Raw genomic sequence first — 21,012 nt, 5'->3', positions numbered from 1 at the left:
GGTTGGAATATTAGGGATAGGAGGCAATTGTCCTTTGAGATGGTGCAAGAATTTGATGATCTTGCAGGATCGAGCTCCTTGTTGAGCTCTTCTTGTTGTATTCCTTTCTGTCTTAATAAATTTTTACCCCTCTTTTCCAAAAAAATCAATTAATATTGTATTCAACAAATTGCAGTTTGAGGCGTAAAAAAGACAAAAGATCACGACAATTATCTTTAGATATGTGTTCGGGACAAACCAATCAAGGAAAGGCGGTTGTGTTAGCCCGCGGGAAAGAGCCCAAATTGCACTGTACTGTAAAACCGCTTCTGAATTCCAATTGATGGTATTTTCTGAACGGGCATCGGGACGGAATGGATTACAAAACAAGCCATGCAAGCTCTTTTTAAGTTATTCCACTTTCCAACCAGGCAAAATGGATTACAGCAATAATTGACCACTCTAACCTAGTATCTTGCTTGCCACGTATCTTTCTGTTTAAAATATCCACGCACGTTAATATATTTTCAACAGTTCATCGGTACCACCAATGGTGATCTTGATGTTCATGGGCAAATAATAATGGACACCCTCTAATTAATAATCCATTCTCCTTTAGCTCCTCTGGATTTCAGAAGTATAAATGCACTCGGTGGTGGTTGAGATCAACTCTTGTTTATTTACGAGTTTTGCAGACATTTTAGCGGTCTGGGGTTTCCAAAATGGGAGGTCAGCTAATTTTTTTCATCTGAAGATATCAACTGATTTGGATGTCAATGAATTAACTTGAAATTATCAGGTGGGTATGTTCTATGCATCTCTTTTCCCTATTGATAGTATAGACTTTGATACTAGAGTTGTGCAGTGTTCACAGCAGGGCGCATATTAAGATTGCTTCATTTATGTGTTAGAGAAGGATTTGACTGAAATGCCGTTTGAGCACTGAGAATGTTTGATTTTTGCTTCAGAGGATTTTACTGTAAGGTCAATTGGGCTCTCATAAATGTGCGTCTTATTTTGTTGCCGTATAAGTAGATAATCGATTTGGTGTCTTGGAAAGGTTAACAATTTACAGATAATGGATTTGATATTAAGATATCTGTCCTTCTTGACATAGGGCTTCTATAGTTCATTTCGTTTGCTTCTAAAAACCGTTAATTTCCCTGGCCTGAGATGCACTGATGCCTTCTTGCATTTGGAGGTGCCCAATTAAATCTGTCATGATAAGAATGCCCGCCACTTTCGGTTGATCACATTACATCAACAAATTAATGCTTTCACTGACACTGAATGATTTACATGGCTCGACTGGTTGCAAATTCATAAGGGGAATTTTTGCGATCTAATGCAAACTCAAAGCTGCTAGGTGCAATGTCCATTGAGTAATGTGACAGAGCTGAAAATTTTTCTAATTTCAAAAGTTGCAAGGAAGGATAGCCTGAGTCCAATTCAAGCCTCAAGTTTCGTAAACAATTGCTTCCTAACTTATTGGAAGCTTTATCAGATTCTGGGAATAGTTCCCTAGTGTAGAAGATGCTTCGCATTATTTGTGTAAATTTTCTTATGTTTCTGAATGTTTCCATAATGTACCTCCATCTGACAAACTGCCTTAAAACTACGTATAGTGGAAACCCCCTATACGTTTTTACATTTCAGTCCACTAAACTGGTTTGATTTAGGAGTTCTTCACCTTTTTTCATTTTTTTGAAATATTGAACAGGGTTCTTTACCTTTTGACAGTTTGACTACAATTCCCCTTTAACTACAGCATTCTAGAAGGCTCGGCGCATTGATTCAGCCTTCTACAATTCTTCTGAACTCAGCTCATTGATTCAAATAAAAAAATCAACTTTTTCCCATTTTTTGAGTTAATATTTGATCTGATCTTATAAATTCAAACTTTTCACAGGCCCCAGGGATGACTCTTCACAAAAAAGTCAGTCAAGGTAATGCCCCATATCATTACCAATTGACTCCAGTACCTTTCCTTCGCTTAAATGGTTCGACCCACAAGATATTACAAAACGACTCATACAAAATACATGACTTGACATGATATTGGCTGATACATTATAACTTGTAAATAGTCTTAAGAGTCAAGTCCCTTAGTCAACCTTCAAACCTATTTATTATGTTCTCATATATCCTCCTTAGTTGAAACTTGAATCTAGTAGGTTTTTCATCAGGATTTCGTGAAATATCTGTTCTAACAAAAGAAATTGTAAATTGGCAAGGCATGCATCATTTTGGTTTACTTTGTTCTTGAATACTCTTACATGGTTTGAGTAACCTGTTGCAGACACTATGCGTTTTCTTCTAGCAACTCTTGGGGTATTAGCAGTAGCACAGAGAATCCTCAATGAACTTTATAAATATCAAGCCTATAAGAGGTCTATGCAACATGGTAAGTTGATGCCATTGGTAGAGCTGACAGAAGGTGGCAGTATCAAGAAGCTTGAGCGGTTTGGGGAATATGTAGGTCAGTTCACACATCTTGAACTTTTTAAGTTTGTAATCTAGATCCTTCCATCAAGCAGTTTTACCCTGTCTGAGATCTAATCCTTCTTTTTTATGACTTATTCTAATACATCTTAGTTTAGAGTATTTGTAAACATCTGCTAGTTTCTTGAGGGTTAATGATTTAAAAAAAGACTCCTTTACAAGAACAGTGTTTCTGAATGTTTTTTTGTAGCCAGTCTGATTTATGGGCCACAGACATGGCATTGTACGCATAGTAGCATAGGCAGTCACAACCATACATTAAACATCAAAAAATATTCTTTAAAATATGTGTTTGGCTGAATTTTTTCGTCTACTGTTATCTTGTTGACTAAAACTTGACCTAAGAATTTTTTTACTGTACTTAGCTGTCACTATAGAGGTTTAATTGCATTTTACAAGCAACATTTTGAGTCATGAACAGCTCACAAGATTGTAAACATTTTTCATTGTTTATATAGAGGAATGGAGAGTATAACTTAAGTTATTTGTACGTTTTGCAGTTCGGCAACTTGGTATTATGACACCAGATGGCGATTCCTGCTTTCCCAAACTTGCTGAAGAGTATTTGAGGGGAGATAAGAGCAATTCTGATGGTAGTCAGGAAGGCATCTGTCTGTATCTTTCTGATATTTACCCTGAAGGGGAGATTGAATCTCTCTATAAACTGATAATAGATGAGCTAGATAGCTGCATTCTAAGCTACTTCGCATTTCATTGGGATCATTCTATGTTTATGATTAATCAGGTAATCACTTGCCACAAAGAAGAACAATCCTTCTGTTTTATTTGAGTGCTTTAAGATTTATTTATCTTTACCAGAGAATAAACCATTAGGTTGTGGTAAAATATGCCTTTCAAGCTAGTTTATGGGTCTGTGTGCATTTGCTCATATATCCAACTTATTGTTGTCAATTTTCTAGGTTCTTCAGAATAAATTTCAGAGGAAAAAGCTTCAATCTGCTGTATTTAGTGCTACCAGGTGAATCATATACTGAAACTTGTATGCATTTGGTTGACATTTTGACCCTCAAAAAATTCCAGTATTTATTATTTTGCAGGTGCCTGGTAGTGCTGAATCATTTTTCATGGCCCAATTCTCATGAGTAATGGTTCACAAGAACTTTCCCCCCGCAAGATTGAATGCTTGCCACTTATAGACTCTAGGTTCATTTGGAGTCCCCTCTAAGTACCCGTCCCAGTATTAATTTGATTGAAACACACTTAAGTGTACAATCAAGCCCACTTCACTCATCATCACTTATGAAATATCTTCAGCATTCATTTGGAAGCTCCCTAGCTCTTCCATTTTATGTATTTAGCATTTTCCATAGCCCACATCATACCATATCATTTTTCCTGGTTCCATGTTTTTCCCAAGATTGCTTGCCATTCTTGAGCTAATATATATCAAACAAGCTGCAGGAAACTACATGTTAGACGGGTTATAAAGGATCTGAAGACAAAAAACGTATTTTCTACTCTAATGCAGCAGTTTAAAGCTATTGGCCACCTTCCAAATCCTAATAGTGAAACAAATGTAGTTGAGCCAGTGAATGCCAATGACAGAAGCCCTGTGCTGCTTCTAATTGGGGGTGGGATGGGTGTTGGAAAGAGTACTGCAGTCAAAGATATAATGAAAAGGTACTATTTGATATTAGTCTCTTATTTTAAAACCATAATTCGTGTGATTGCAGTTCAAACTCCGACTGCTGTGAATGCAAATATCTCCTGAAGAAAGCAATATACTAAATAGTTCCAGTTAAAATTTCTGAACATGCTTGCTGTTTTGAAATAGATATATGTCTCTTAATGAGAGTTTCAAATTTCCATTATCAAATTTTGTTTTGCAGTTGTTTCTGGTCAAATGCAGCAAAATATGCTGTGGTAGTAGAAGCAGATGCTTTTAAGGAAACTGATGTTCTGTACCAAGCCTTGAATTCAAGTGGGCGTCATGATTTATTGGAAACATCAGAACTGGTAAGTGATACAGATCAACAATTGAGAACCCTTAATGGGTGTCACTTGTTGCAGCAATCAAGCGAGTTTTTAGTATTTTACCACTGGAATCCTTTGCAAACAACTTCAGGTTTAAATGAAATCAGAACACAAAACTCATCAATTAAATGAACTAGCAACAAATTCGTTACAGCATGTAGCAAGCTTCAGGCAACAAGAACAAGAAACTGTTTTCTTCACATCAAATTGCAAACATAACTACAGGAAACTACAAATGTGAACAAAACATAATGAACGAGCTCCTCACATCCAACGTCAATCACTTCTTTTCGTTGAAACCCTGAATCTAGATGCCTTAAACTTCTTCACAATCTTGGTTTTACTTGAACTTATGATCAACAAATTTCATCTCCTTTCCCTTTTCCTCTTTCTTGGGCAGTGGATATCACTTTCCAATCTCAATTTTCCTTTGTTTTTTTCACTCCTTGAGGCATAGGTAGCCTACAGGAAAGCTCTCCCCGCAATAGCTATCATGCCAATCTTCATCTTGTAACTCCCTTGCTGGAAATCCATTTTGTAACCTACCCTGTTCTCCTGCTATCCTTAGCTCTAGTGGTAATGCCAAACTAAATAAGAGTATTGAAAATTTAAAATGGAGCATAATTCAGCTATAAATTGAGCGTTGGTTTTTATCCTTCTCAAATTAATATTTAAATTCTAAATTGGAGCACCACGAATTTCATTTCATTTCGACTGTAAGAGACACACATTCCAAAGTCCGCACATTTAATATTTGATGTGAGGAAGAGTGCAAAGGATTCCCAGAAACCATTCACGTAACTGCTGAGATCCTCATCATCTGCTTTTGCTGAAAATGACAATTCAAGTTTCTTTCCTAGTAAAAAGAAGCACATTAGAAAAAGTAGTAAACGAGTTGTCCCAGATCAAAATGTAACCATTTTATATGTTTCCTAGGTTCATCAAACATCGATCAATGCAGCAGAATCTCTTCTTGTCACCGCCTTGAATGAGGGTCGGGATGTAATATTTGATGGCACAATGTCGTGGGAGGCATTTGTTGTGCAGACAATTGCCATGGCTCGAGATGTTCATGAAAGACAACATAGGAGGGGTCCAGGCTATCAAAGAGCAGAGGATGGGTCTGTTATAGAAAGATATTGGGAGCCAGTGGAGGATACTGAGCCTCCCAAAGGGAGAAAACCCTACAGAATAGAGCTTGTTGGAGTCGTCTGTGATGCACATCTTGCGGTAGTTCGTGGAGTGAGGTAAACCCTAACTTTTTAATTATCTTAGCTGAATGTCTAGATGCCATGTGTGCATGATACTTTCCTGTAAACCCTATATTTTCAATTAGCTTAGCTGAATGTTTATATTCTGTGTGTACATGATACTTTCTTTGCTTTCCAGATTTATTAATTGTGTTCCTTCAGGAGAGCTATAATGACAAAACGAGCTGTGAGGGTTAAGGAGCAATTGAAATCCATCAAAAGATTTGCTGCTGCTCTGCCGAATTACTATAACTTGGTTGACCAAGTTACGTTATATAGTACAAATGATATTGGAGGCCCAGCAAAGGTAATTGAAAATTATCATTTTTGTTATCCAAATTATCTTGGGTCAGCTGTTTTTTTAATTCATTGAAATTCATGGACAATTTACTTGATTTTAAACTGGAAAGCTTCATTCAATTGGTTATTATTGTTCAGATAATAGGATGGAAGGATGGGAACAGTAAATTTCTCGTTGATCCTGAAAATATCAATGCTGTTACCAAGTTAAGCTCTTTGAATGAGAATGCAAGATCCGTGTTTGAATTGTACGGTTCAGAGAATGACAGAGTTGAGCTAGATAATGCTATGAAAGAAGCATTATCTTCCGAAAGGGCCTTGCGTCAGAAGCATTTGCTGAATAAGATTCAACCTATTGAAACTTATTTGCTACATAGAAATTCAAGAAGTAGCAGCTCTAGTCACTCTGCAACCTCTGTCTCATGCTCTGGCTACAGCCGACGGTCTTCACTCGACTCTGCAGATTCTAGTAGGCATGAATCTGCTCACAGTCCAGAGAACAATAAAGAGGTTTTTGACCCAGATTTTCCATTTGAAAGTTGCAGATAGTTTTGTTATCACAAACAATTCAATGTCAAGTGAACAATCGTGGATACATTGACTCAAATTCTTGGAGATAATGGATGGAACTGTCAAGAATACACCAGAGTAAAATGGTATTCCAAAGGAATTTCCACATTTATATTCTTGTAGCCCTTCCAAGGAGTTTTCGCATCTAAATAGTAATGGCCATAAAGAATCAGAATATAATTTCAATCAGATTTCAGCAATCTTATATATATTTTCCATACCTGCTTCAAGGATTGACGCTGTAAGAACACACAAAAGTAAAGCGGCGTTCTCCAGGAGTTTTCACATTTAAATATCGATGACGTGAATCAAATTTGAATCACATTTCAAATGTATCTTGCAACTATATTCTATACCCCCTTTCAATTCACATTTGTTTTTAATTCAAACACTCATTTTCACACATTTCCCATCTCAATTTTATAACAACCCAAAAGGTAGAGATCAATAAATCAAAATTTTAAAACCTTTTAAAGAATTTTATATATACAACTTTTAAAGTAAGATTTATAGTTTCAAGAACTGAAATTAAAACTATCCACTCTCTGCCGAGACGTGTTAGCAATTTCCACAGGGCTCATCAAAGTAGAACATATCAAAGTAGTAAAATGTCTAAATCTAAATTCAAATTTTTTTGATTGTGGATATTAAGTTAAATTTTAAAAGATAGGTTGAGATCTAGTCCCTTTTTACAACCGAAGGCAAGGTTACTTCTCATTCAATATTTTTCATATTACACATTTAAAAGAGATTACTACATTTTAAAATATATCAATATTAAAAATAAAAGTAGAGGAATATATTGTGCATATCAATAGCAAATTGTAGAAACACAATTAATTAAAAAACACACAAATACATAAAAGGGGTCACTTTATGTTCATTAATTGGCCAAAATGGGTTAATCCATTTGCATTAAGATTCAACTCAACTAACTTGAGTACCCTAGAAGTAGGGTGGGTGAAAGTGAACTCTGATGGTGCTTATAAAGACAAGCTGAGTTCTTTAGGTGTAGGGTGTGTGGCTAAAGACTAGAAGGGTTGCTCATTGGCTTTGAGTACACAAACATTGAATTTAGTTACTAATAACATAGAAGAGGGAAAGGCCATTTTTCTTGGAGTGAAATCAGCATAGAGACTCTTGATCTCATATGTTTATTTTGAAGGTGAGTCTCTAATCATTACAAATGCAATTACTAAAGGAAGGTTAGAGGGTTGGCAAATCAATAAGGTAGTGAAGTTAATTTCAAACATGTTGGCAACGTTTAAAAACTTTAAAATATCCCACATTGAGAGAAGGTAATAAGGAGGCAAATTGTTTATCCAAGGTAGCCTTTGAGTTTATTGATAATATGAATGTTATAGTTTTCTCGAACTTATGATAGTGTGTTGGATATATGACTCTTCAATTTGGTACATGGGATAAGTACATGCTTGTTAATATATTAACACTTATTCTCCATTGAAAGGAAGATGGTACATGGGAAGTGGTTTACATTCTTAATGTGATAAATTCTTGCTCTTTTTACTATTCATACACCTTTGAAAGTAGTTTCATGTTGTGGGTGATAACTCTATCAATGCCATCCTTGTAGTGATGATGTTTGGTGAATTTTTCCATTTGGGCTCAAAACTACCGATTGCCTTTTGGGGACAACGGATCTTTAGATAAAATGAAGACATATCTTTATCTTTTAGGATGAAGAATTGCATAAGGCAATAAGAGTGCTTGACAATGACTATCCAATGGATAAAGGGCATTACAAAACTAATATGCATATCACGGGTGGTCCCACAATAGTATGTCCTATTTTTTTGGCCAACTTTGACACTAATATCAACATTCTAGAAAAAGAATGTTCACTTATGTAAACTAGTGTCTTTTATCATTTTCCTTCTAGTTTCCAAATATATATTTGTTTTAAAATGATTTGTCTCCACTTTTACTTCTTCTTAAAAATGGTGCTTTTTGTTCAAAAACAACATTTTTAGGAGTAACTGTCACTTAAAAATAAGCATAATGTTTTTTTTGGTTTAATGTTTCATAGTTTATCAAGTTCTTAAGTGACGGTAACTGTAATTCAAACATAGGTTTCTTTGTATTGCTCTATCTTGAACTGTATACATTAGATTTTCTTTTTTCTTTTTTTATCGAAAGCTAACACAAATACTCATAATTTTTGTTTCTTAACTTATTATTTTTTTCAAAGTGTCAAAGAGATAAGGTTGGTGAGTGACCAAACAACTTATCATTAATTAGTTCATAAAATTTGAAAGTAAAGTAAACAAAATATGTGTTAAAATTATTGTCATTATAAAACTTGTTTCGAGTAGTATCACTTGACTTTTAAAAAAAAATATTAAAAAAATCATCTTGTATGGTCCTTGTTGTAGGCCTTGAAAGGCCATTTTAAAAAAGATTTTTGATGTCCTATAAGGAAAGCTTCAAATTAAGGGCCTCTATATGAAGACCCCCTTCACATGAGAGGCATATTACAGTATGTTCCCATAATATATTTATTTGTCATTTCAAGAAAATGGTTTTTTACTTGTGTTTTACTTGTAAAATTTTAAAGGTTTTTTATTTGTATTTTAATTGTAATTTTTTAATTCTATTATTTTTATTATTATTATGTTAATTTAATGTCTTACAATGATTATGATGCTTTGTTTTTGTAAAGTGTAAATGTTTAGTATATTATTATTTATTATAGATTCTTAAAAATATATGTTATTATTATGATTACAAATTAATAAAATACTATTGATTATGTTTATATTATAATTTATTAAAATTATTATGATGTTTATGTCATTATAAATTATAAATTTTATTATATTTATTATTTATTTTGGGTAAGTAAATTTTTTTTTAATTAAAAATAAAAGTATAATTTTATTATTATGATTTTAAATTATTAGTATATAGTTAAATTAAATTTTAATTATTAGTATAATTTTAACTATTAAAAGTTAGTGATAATCTTTTTAATTGATAGGATTATATTACAATTTGTATTGTTGTAAATTCTAATTTTTAACTATATAATATATAATAATAATATAAATATTATTTATTTTAAATAACTAAAACTTAATTACATAGTTTTAATAGTAAAATTTATATTATTTATTTTGACATTTCAATTCATAAATCTACTACTTTATTAATTAAATTTATAACAATAAAAATAAATGAATTTGATTTTTTTAAAATATAAAATATAATAAAAACTTATTATCATCCAAACTTACTTTCTTCTTTTGTTTCTTACATTCTTGATTTTTTCATACTATATTAGACACATGTTTTATGTTTTAGTTAGTTGTGTATAATCCTAATTTCAACTTTAAATGAATATATTCACAAGTTTACAAAGTTTTTAAAAAAAAATTTAAAATTAAAGTCATCATTACTATAAATTTTTAAGTATATTTATAAGTTTTTCATAACTATTAATTTTAAATTATTTTTTAAAATTATTATTTTTATTTTAATAATAATTATAATTAAAATATAATTATTTTATATTATTAAATTATTTACAATATATAAAATTATTTTGTTACATAAAAATATGCTCAAAATTTATAATCATATTGATAAAAAAAATTAAATTATCTTATAATTATATTTTTATACAAAATAAATAATGAATGTACTAAAAATTAAAAAATTACAACACACATTTGTAAGAGTTAATCGAAACATATTAATATAATAAGAATTACAATTAAAAATAATAATTAAAATATAATAAAAATAATAATATAAGTAAAACTTTACAATTAAAATGCATTAGTAAAAAGTTACAATTAATATGTTGCACCGTATCTAGTGCTTTCATCAGACCACACAAAGGACCCCCTAGCAAGAGGGAATCAACTACCCGATTGGATTTCACCTAACTTAGTTTGCTTGAACTAGGTGGGCTAGTTATTAAATTTCACATTATAATGGTATAAAAAATTGTATTAAAAGCATCATTTTTTACACAAATGCAATCAAGTTCCTTCATTTTTTTTTAGTATTGACCCGATTTTTCAAAGGCATTTTTTAGAGAAGAATTACAATTGGTGATTATTTCATATATACTTTTTGGGAGACGAAAAATGGGAAATAAGAAGGGAACATGCAAAGTGAATCTACAAGAAAAGGTAACCTGGTTTAAAATAAAATATCGTAAAGTTGCATTAACATATTATTTTAAAACTAAAGAAGGTATGGATCTAAACATATAATTTTATATGTTGAAGTTTTACATCCACAAACTTTAAATTTTTTTTCTAATTTGATATTTTTAATGCGCATGTAGCTCACAATCAACATAGTAAAGGTGAAGGAGAAGCTTAAGTAGGAGGGTCAAGCCAAGTTTTTAAAATGCACATTGGAGAAGGGCCACAATCACTCCTTATAATCTCAAGATAGATGTTGGAGAAGGGTTAGGAATATGTGATCCTACTAATATGGATGAACATATAGATCTAGCTCAAGCTATAAAGATGCAAAAAATATTTTAGAAAGATAAATCATTTACTTACAATTGATGTTGAGAAATGAAGATCAATTGTTGATGTTCAACCATTAAGTCTTGCTAACAAGAGGTCAATGAATAAGATAACAAAATAGATATTGGCTAAATTTGATAATTTTGAAACACTTAAATAACACCAATTTCTAGTTGTACTTATAAAGTAAACGCTGGGAAAGACTTTAAAGTTATTGGGTGTTGACACATCATCAAAGAAGAGAAAAATTGTTAACATGTAATTTGATGTGATTGAAAATGTTAGGAAAGGTTTGAACCAAATAGGGAAGCAATGTCAAACTAAAGATAAGACCACTATAAGAAGAATCATGTTGACATCTATAGTAGGTAACATGATGCACCAAAATAGAAAAATATCTTTGATTTCATCTCATATAGGTTTTAGTAGGAAAACAAATTTACAATATGTTAAGATGCTTGCAACGAGGCCTCAAGAATTCATATGCATGCCTAGAGGAGAAATTGAAATCTCTTGGTATGGTAGACTTGCAGATGTGAAGTAGTCATTTATATAGAATTAAAAAATTTCATTCAAAGGTTTGCATCTTGTTCCTTTGTCTATAATTAGCGATGAAGTGTAGATGTGTGTCTCTTCTCTGTATTGGGCAAGCCATGAAGCACAAACTGGAGGTTTTTGTAATTGATGGAAGAGATAATTAGGATAGAGGATCATTCCTTTCACTCAAAATGTGAAGTCTACGGATTGTGTTTGGAAAAAAATGGTTTAGGCTTGGTAATCCTCGTCTAAGTTAACTAAATTATATTTTTCAGTAGTGCTCATTTTTTTGGCATCCTATAGTCTTGATATAATGTGAGGTTGGCTTGATTTCTATTTTCATTTGAAGGTTTGAGCCCTTAGAGAAATGCAATAGCCTGGGGAGGTATGAAGAGTCTTTTGATATAGTTGAAGAAATATGAATAATGGATAAATAAATGCAATGGCTAAATTTGAAGGGTTTGAATTTCATATGTGGAAAATCAAAATATAATTGCTTTTGATTGAAAAATATTTGTGGGACATTATTAGTGAGAATGTTACAAAACCCCAAGATGCAAATGAAGCAATGAAGTGGATAGCTACAGACTATAGGGCCACACCATCAAATGGAATTGGTTTATCAGATGTATATTTGCATCATATTGATTTGTCAAAGACTTCAAAAGAAATATTGGATGAGCTTAACATCTTGATTGGTTCACAAGATTCCAATGCAAAGATGTCCATAAAGGAGAAGTTCTTCAAGTTGAAGACTGTTAATGCTTGGTAGCTTTGGTTGGAAAAACTATAGAGAATATATATATATATATATATATATATATATATATATATATATATATATATATATATATATATATATATATAATATACAATATATTTATTTGTCATTATATTAATTAAATAATAATGGATAGATATGTAATGAATAGACATGTCTAGTGAAGAGACATGTCTATCCATTCTTCATCCTATATTATAAAGATGGTTTTCATTTGAAAGGCATATACCAAGAAGGCAATGTTATTACATCTGCAAGTGATCCTAAAACAACAAAGACAAATGAAGGTGGTAATATTGTTCAACATATAAGTATTTTTTATTCACTTCTTAACAAACTTGCAAATGTGAACTCTAAGGTTGGTGATGATCATGCCAAGACAATATTACTTAATAATATGCATTCTTGCTTTGATCTTATTATTTTTTAATTTGAACAAAATGAATCTTGGCTTAGAAACTACAATTTTTTCTCTAATTGATCTAGAGGAACTAAAATAGATAAGACTTGTCATATTACTGAGGAATGTGTTTTAGTTGCTAGAAAGAAATCTATTATTCCTTCTATAAGAGGATTTAAATGTTTTTATTGTTAGAAAAATGGACATGTACAGATGAGTTGTATTCAATAGGCCAAATATCTCATTGATGGAAAGTTGAAGAAAAATGCAACTTTTTTGTTGATATTAGAAAGCAACAAAAATGGGGGCTGACCCATAACAAAGAAAAACACATACTAAGAATCAATCAAAAGTCATCACCATACAACTACCCAACCCCCTTCTTAAAAATAAAAAACCCCCATGTTAAAGTGTTTTTAAACCTACTACTAGTTAAAATCATGGAAATGTCAATGTTATACATAAACTTGGCTGAATAACTTATAGTGTTCATTAAACCAATCCAATAAAAGTTAACAAGGAGAGCCTCAGGGAATTCAAAGACCTTGCTATCATATAACAAAAAACTAAGTTGAAAGTACACCAATAAGAGCTAATCGTCCTTACTCTAGTTTCTTGGAGTCTCTAGGAGATGTCATAGCTAGTCATCAGCTAGAAAGCCATACATTGAGTGAGTCATCTCCATGTCCTTAGCATCATTTGTGTCTTCCCTATTAGTCTGCATGAGATAGAGGGTGGTAGATTTTGAATGCATCACCTGCGCTGATAAATTAGCAACCTTGTCAAACTTATCTTCCAACTCCACATTCTTCTTGACTAAGTTGGCAATAGACTTTTCTAGCTTCTCGATCTCTAGATTTCTCTTCTCATTGTTCATTTTTCCTATAGTAGTCCCCTCTTGTTGGATATGATCTCTCATTGTTTATTTAGACTTCAACCCATCCTCTCCCCTAGTAACCTCCACTTTAGTTTGACTTTCCAAGTTCACAATTCTAATAGGAAAAGTAACTATACCTTGTTCACCAACATTCCCCTCTTTCCCTGAATCTAGGTTAATGGTATCCATTTAGAAGGTGTCAAAAACCCTAGAGGGAAAAGAGCTATTCAATTCCTCCTCCATTAATTCCTCATTTTTGCCTTCACTATCTATTTTGACCTCCTCTTGTTCCCCATTGTTCCTTCTAGTGTCTTTTCATTTGGGTCTAGGGCCATACTTCTTTCCATAATTATTGGTTGAAGTAGAATTATCTGATTTAACTAGACCAAGATTGGGGCAAGGGATTTTATCTCTAAGTCTTTTGCTCGACCTATTGGTTCTCTTTCTGATGGCAGTGCTAGTACTCTCAACATCAAGGATCTCAACTTTTTGCATTTTTATCTTTTGTGTAGAAGTAATGGGATCCCTATCACTCTGGGTTTGGATTGAGGGGGAGGAACATTGACCCGTTTCAGTAATTTTAAGAGGTGAAGGGTTTTAGCTTCAGATTCGGGGATGAAGGCCTTTGTAAAATTTAAAGAGGTAAAAAATCAAGGCTTGGTGATAAACATAATAGATTTTTCTCTCCTCTCTATTTTTTCTAATGTTCCTCACACAATCTTGTATGGAATGTAAAAGAAGATAAGAAAAGGAAATGCACTCCTTATTCCTAAAATGGTTTAGAATGGGAAAGTGGTTGTAGTAACATACCTTGACTCTATCTTCCATGGTTATGTTTAGCATGATGACATAGCAAACCATATTCCAAGGGTTTAGAAGCTTTTCACAAGAAAATCCACTAGAGAAATAAACAAAGGCTTCATCAAAACAAAATTATTTCCTCGAGCTTGTCACATCTACCACCCTAGCCAATTTCCTCCAAGTTTTTTCCTCCAACACCAAAACAATAGCATTAGTAATTATCTCTTTTATAACCTCAAAGGATACCCCATTAATGTTAACTCATTGATTCTTCCACGAGTCCACAAACTACCAGGTCACCATCGTATCATGGCCTTCAATACTCTACATGAATAGAATAAGCCCACATTCCTTCAAATGTGTCCATGTTTCCTTATCCTTCTGAATAGCCTCTTGAATTATGGTTGGTTCAATTCACGCATTAGCACCCTCCATAAATTTATCCTCCCCAAGCTCAACTTTTGTTGCAACTAAAGGTGACACAAAATTTAGTGGACTTGTAGTACACACAAATGGCTCATTTGATGATGATAGTTCAGCTCATGGTTCAAAAGTTGATACAAGATTTGGACTTTACATAATAGAATATATTACAAGAGGTAAGAGGTAGGATATTTTCCATCATCTCAAGCTAGCTTCTCACTCAAAGATGATTATTACATGAGAAACAACTATTTGTATCCATGTAAAGTAAGGGCTTGGTAGATTTATCCTTAAAGAGAAGAGATGACTTGACATTCTTGTGTCCTTGAAGAGAAGAGGGGGCTTGGAAGCATGATTATCTCCAAGGAGTTGGGAGGCATGAGTTTTTTATGATTTTTTGAGAACTTTAGGAGGTATTAGACACACTCAAAGGAGATGTCAAATTTTGGAGGAAAGACATCTCATGTGTAGACATATCAATGATGATAATTTCTATAGCACTCGAGAAGGCATTAGACACACTTAGAGAAGATGTGGAATTTTAGAGAAACACATCTCATGCGCAACACTAGAGGAGGCATTAAACACACTCATAGGAGATGTGGAATTTTAGAGGAAATGTGTCTCATTATGCAAGGGAGGTGGGAATATTGATGAAGATAACTTCAAAATTTGTAGTCAAGAAATCCACTGATGCAATCAATTCAATGTTTCCTAAGTGAGGGAAGAGGATTGGTGAAGAGGCTTCATCAAAGTCCCTAAAGGGTTGGGTTAAAACCCTTACAACTTCCACTCTTGTTTGGATTAATGCAATAAGGGAGGGAACGTTGTGTTATTATATAATTATTCAAAGTTTAGACTAATAAATTTATTGGTTATATAACTATCAATAATAGTTTTAACTATATACCAATTTTTTATTGTCTATATAAGACATTAAATTTTATTGAGTTGGCATTGAAGTAAAATCAATAGTATGTTGTTATTTATCTTAGGTTCTCAAAAATCACATTTTTTTGTGTGTGCTCCCCATCAAGTTTGCACATAGTTCAACAATGACAGAACCAGATAACATGATGTTCTATATCTCTCTATTAGCTATCTAAACATATAATTTATTATTAATTATGATTATATTTAGCTTTTCATCTCTTTGTAAGTATGTCTGATTTTTGTCAAAAACCAATGTTTAGTATTCTCAGATTTTGGCTCATTCATCAAAAATTGAAATTATTTACTTTTTTTAGAAGCTAGACTCCATTTTAAACACTTTAATTTTATTTTTTAACAATTACTTTTCAATAATTTCTAGGGGGATTATACACAAATTTCACATTTTCAAGATTGGGCCACTTTAGAAATTGGCAAAAAATGATTCATTCTTTAAATAAATAGCAAAAGAATTACAGATAAATTGTGTTGTTTTAGCTAACTTCTCATTGGAGCAATTTAAATAAAAATTTAAAAAAGAAAACATTTTAGGAGGATCACACCAGGTGCTATGTTATATATTTTTCACAAAAAATTTCTCCCCCCTTCCTAAGGGCCTTGATCTACACCATTTTCAAAATAAATTAGTAGTTTAAAAACTAGGTTTAGAGTACTAAAAACCTTTTTCTTGTCACATTTTGAAATTTTGAGTCTAATTATCTTCAATTTCTCATGAAAGTGGAAGTTCAAAGTTTATTGATTTCAAGAGAAAAAAGTTTGGCATTTAAACCCCTTTTTGTCCTCAATCTTTGTGCACTTACCCATATACTACCTTCAATGTATTTGAATGACTTAGAGAAATATTTTGGATAAATTTTTTTTCATTGAATAAGTTCCATGCACTTGTGTTCTAAAGTTATAGTTCTATCTACAATTCTGAATATGATCAAGTATTACCTATGTTAGAGTAATAAAGTAATTTCTTATTAATTAAATCATATTGATTAATTATTAAGTCATTTATTATCTCTAGTTGACTTAAGCTAAACTTTGAGCATATAATAATTAATTCTTTTATTAATTATTATCATGCAACCTAGGTTAGTTACATGTTAGGGTTTTGATCTCCTTTATAAGGGCGATCTCTCTTTGTAATTATAACATTGATTCACTTTTGATAATAGCAATTTCTCTTTTTTCTCATCAAGAATGTCTCATCTATGGATATGGCAATTCTAGCCTCCATAGCTTTTGCTTCTCTCTTTCTGTGACAAGTATTTGCATGCAGGTGATTTTTGGGAGCTATGGGGTTGATCTTTTATCAACTTCAACAACCTCTAACTCTAACAATATGAATAAGAACCACATCTAATCAAAACTAAGAAGAAAACGTGCAATATGGAATTTGAGCTTGAGAAATATATATCTAAATCCCCTTTTTAGGGTTGTAAATGCACTTAAGAAACCCACATGAGAAATTCAGATGTTAAAGAACAAATTAAAACCATAGGTTGCAATATTAAGACCTACCTATGAATGATTTTAATACAGCCAACCTCTTAATGTTATTATGTTTGAATAGATTGTCAACCAAAATTTGCAATTACTAACACGATAAATCTAAGATACACTAATTATATCTTCATATATTGTTCAATTCAATATTAAGAGATAAAAAGATTAATGAATATAAAATAGAAAGTTTCTTCTATGTTAGACTTATTTTTACTATAATCAAACATTTTCTTGACATGATTAACAATTTTTTGTTTGAAAAAATGATCATTTTTAACAATATGAATGTTAATGTGAGATATTCTCACATATGTATTACTAATGTTATATGTTTATAACTCTTGTTTCTTTTAGAAGATGAATAAATCAACAACAAACAATTATCAAGTCATTTTAGTGTCCTTAACTACCTAAGTGCAAAATTTTATTTAATGTTGTCACTATTTTTGTACTTGAAAGTGGTATGCATTTATATTTATTATGATATTTATTGTAGTAATTGCAATAATACATATACACAATTTTTATTTTAGTTACATATATTTTGTTTTTTCACAATATTTTCATAAATACAAATGTGTTTATATGTGCATCTTTTTCATGGTATGACAATCTTGTAGGATATGAAGATCATAAGGATGTAGAACTCTCTAAAAAGATGGCGTTCAAATTCACAAAGTCTTTACCTTTAAGACAAGTATCTCTTTAAAAAAGAAAAAATAAAGATTTTTATTCCCACAATTGCATGGGAAGATTTACCATCAAATACAACCTAGATCTTATTGTTAATTACTGGTACTTGCACCCAAAGGAGGGGTGCATCGATAGTGACAAAAGGTAAAAGTTTATATAAAACAATACCTCTTATGTATTTTTTTTGTCAAAAAATTTAATAGAATATGAAGGAAATGTAAAAGAGGAAAACAAAATAAACATAGTGAAATTGAAATAGGTAAATAATAAATGGTTAGGTCACTTAAATAATTTATTCTTAAATTCATATACATTTATTATAAAACAAAAAGAAATATAGAAGAGGAAAACAAAAAACAAAGATAGTTGAATTGGTATGCATTTTGCTCACAAAGTAAACTATTCTTGAAGCAAAATAAGAGAGACATTTATGCACATTTTTGTTTGTAATTTTTATAGAATAAATTACAAGGTAATGAGTAGTTTTTTTCCAAAAGATGAAGAAATTGATTTTAATGGCATGTAGCTACAGAAAAGTTGTATTTTTCTATAGAACTAACAAATCAAAGAGTGGCCAAGGATCAATTTCAAGATATAGAAGTTTGCGTGACTTTCTATAAGGTTTATCTTCTCACCATACTTGTACAATACCAATTATATTCATTTGGAAAAAATGATATTAAATTGCATAAATGTAACTAATAAAAAAGTGATAAGTAAATGCACAATGACAAATATATTAAGGCATATAGTATACAATAGAGAAATGGTACACAAATCCACCAAATAATTAAAAATGCAAATGGTCTATTAGTTGGAAGACATTAAATTTAGTAGTAACAATGCAAGAATTTAATACAACCCTCGTATAAATGCCTTATAGTGCTAGGTCTAAATGGGTAGATAATGGTTAGAATATTTTGATTATGTAAACATATGCTTATGTGATAAGGCCTTGGATAGGGAATGTCCCTTCTAAGAACCCTTAAGAGGTCCACTCTAGAGAAGACAATAGAATAACTAAGGGTTAGGAAACTTGATTTGAAAAAGTCTTAAAGGTTGGGTTTAGGATAAAGGGATGTCCTTAAAAAGAAATACTTATAAAAATTATAATTATTAAAGGTAAAAATGATGTTTATAAAAGAACATATGTGAACAAATGCAATAAGAATCATGCAAATGAAATAAATCATTTGCTAAATAAAATTACAATTTGCATGATAGAAAATATTGACAATCATTTAAGATATAATGTCTTGAAAGAAGTGAAAAGATGTAATTTGAAGGATACATGTTCTTTTAATATTTAAAATGTTAAGTAATAATATATGAGTTATACATATAATCAATACATTTTTATTTTAGAAGATTTGAAAAAGTGGTATGGAATATTTGCAAGAAAAAATGTGCCCCAATATTTGAATATTCTAAGGGGCTATAGATATACATGTTGTAGATATCAAATTAAAAATTTGATAATATTTGTGTGCTCCTTTGTACAACCTACTCCAAAATTGTTCATTGAAAAATATGACAACATTGGGGTAGAACTTTCTTGGTCATTGAATATATATCAACTCAAGGGTCACGATGCATACATTTACATTTCCAACATTCAAGAATTGTTTATAGAGATTATCAATCGTAAGAGACTTTATTATAATTATTTTATAAATGGTAAAAGGGTAAGCATTGCATTGTTAAACAAAGTATTTTTTCCCTCTTCCTTACTAAGATTTATATTTAAATGATTCTTTAAATAAACATAAAAATATGGTGCATATGTTCTAGATTACAGATCTACATGTTTAAATGAATACTATAATTGTATGGAAATCCACATGCCTTATTAATATTTTAACTTATATATAATTTATTAGATGTAGTGTTAATGAAATACCTTGTTTCAAGAGAAAACTAGTACACTTTAGCTAGCAATTATTTAATAATTAGTAGATCCCTTCTAGAGGAATTATTCATATAAATATATACATAGCAAACATAAGCTATTATGGACACATTCATTATATACAAGTAAAATTATTCAAATAGACTCAATGATCAATGCTCTCAATTTCTTCTTTCAATCTTGTGACCTAGAGTGTAGATATTTCCTTTCTCAAGTCATACTTGCATGCAATTAGAACTCAAGAGTGGTCCTAGAGTGTAATAACTAAATTTTAAGTTAAGAACCTTCAAACACCTTGATATATGTATACCTCATACTACAATTATTGTTCCAAATTCACCTGAAATTTGGAGGTCAAATAGAGAACATCTTGCCAAATACATGATCCATTTTAAGTGGTCCATAAACACTATACATTGGAGCATTTACAGGAGGAGAGGCTTTAGCAAGTGGTTCTCTCCTATGGGAGGATCAAGAGACTTTTCATAGGTTCATCAAAGTAATTTATTTGAAGCCTTCATGTTCTCTTGACCACATCCTTAAATATTTTAGCACTTTTCAAGGTTAATTTGTTTTTGGATGAATTTGTTAAACTTCAATTTGACAAGTAGGAGATTTCTCCACAAGTCAATTTGTGATATTTCTATTAGGATTCACCTATGATATTTTTTGAGTCAAACTAGTTAACCCAAATAGAGTTGAAAGTAAAGTGCACTTTATCTTGGAGGAAACTTTGTGCTTACACCTTCTTGAGATGGAGTAGTACATAGATGGGTGACTTCTGGGGGGTTCTAGTGCTTCACCTATGTGAACATCACTTTAGATGTGATGAGTGCTAAGTGTTTCATTCATTCTCATGAGAGATGGGTTCTTGTGAACTACAACTCTTGAAGTATGGGTCAATAAGTTTGACTGAAAAAATTCAAAGTCAAATCTTGATAGTATATCATAAATTTTAATTTATTATTATTTTCACTTGTCCATCTATTTTTTTAAAGATAATTTATTTTATTTCTATTGTTACTTCAATGGTAATAAATTA

The 21,012-nt window shown here is 31.3% G+C and overlaps 1 protein-coding gene across 4 annotated transcripts; it reads left to right on the top strand.

Annotated features, from left to right (window-relative positions):
* Positions 1-234: 234 nt before the first annotated feature.
* LOC149553012 (calmodulin calcium-dependent NAD kinase-like) lies at positions 235-6,927 on the top strand. Of its 4 annotated transcripts, none has more exons than XM_089788529.1 (9): positions 235-778; positions 2,279-2,458; positions 2,982-3,226; positions 3,402-3,460; positions 3,904-4,122; positions 4,332-4,458; positions 5,413-5,723; positions 5,889-6,033; positions 6,165-6,927. In XM_089788529.1, the coding sequence occupies exons 2-9, from the start codon at positions 2,284-2,286 to the stop codon at positions 6,573-6,575; spliced, it is 1,692 nt and encodes a 563-aa protein (XP_089644655.1). In that variant the 5' UTR covers positions 235-778; positions 2,279-2,283; the 3' UTR covers positions 6,576-6,927. The 4 variants fall into 4 exon arrangements, with proteins under 4 accessions (XP_089644655.1, XP_089644657.1, XP_089644656.1 ...); XM_089788530.1 differs by having other exon boundaries at positions 643-782; XM_089788528.1 differs by lacking the exon at positions 235-778 and adding an exon at positions 1,911-1,925.
* The last annotated feature ends 14,085 nt before the right edge of the window (positions 6,928-21,012 follow it).

The sequence above is a fragment of the Cupressus sempervirens genome, chromosome 6 (genome assembly GCF_028749045.1).
Source record: "Cupressus sempervirens isolate cs-2001-9-10 chromosome 6, ASM2874904v1, whole genome shotgun sequence".
Lineage (NCBI taxonomy): Eukaryota > Viridiplantae > Streptophyta > Pinopsida > Cupressales > Cupressaceae > Cupressus > Cupressus sempervirens.
This window is presented reverse-complemented; position numbering and strand designations above follow the sequence as displayed.

What these genes read in the sequence shown, in the direction of transcription:
- LOC149553012 (XM_089788529.1), top strand. Translation starts at nt 2,284, where the DNA reads ATGCGTTTTCTTCTAGCAACTCTTGGGGTATTAGCAGTAGCACAGAGA. An exon ending in GCTGTATTTAGTGCTACCAG is followed by an intron (nt 3,461 to 3,903) that starts GTGAATCATATA and finishes AACAAGCTGCAG; the next exon opens with GAAACTACATGTTAGACGGG. An exon ending in TATTGGAAACATCAGAACTG is followed by an intron (nt 4,459 to 5,412) that starts GTAAGTGATACA and finishes TATGTTTCCTAG; the next exon opens with GTTCATCAAACATCGATCAA.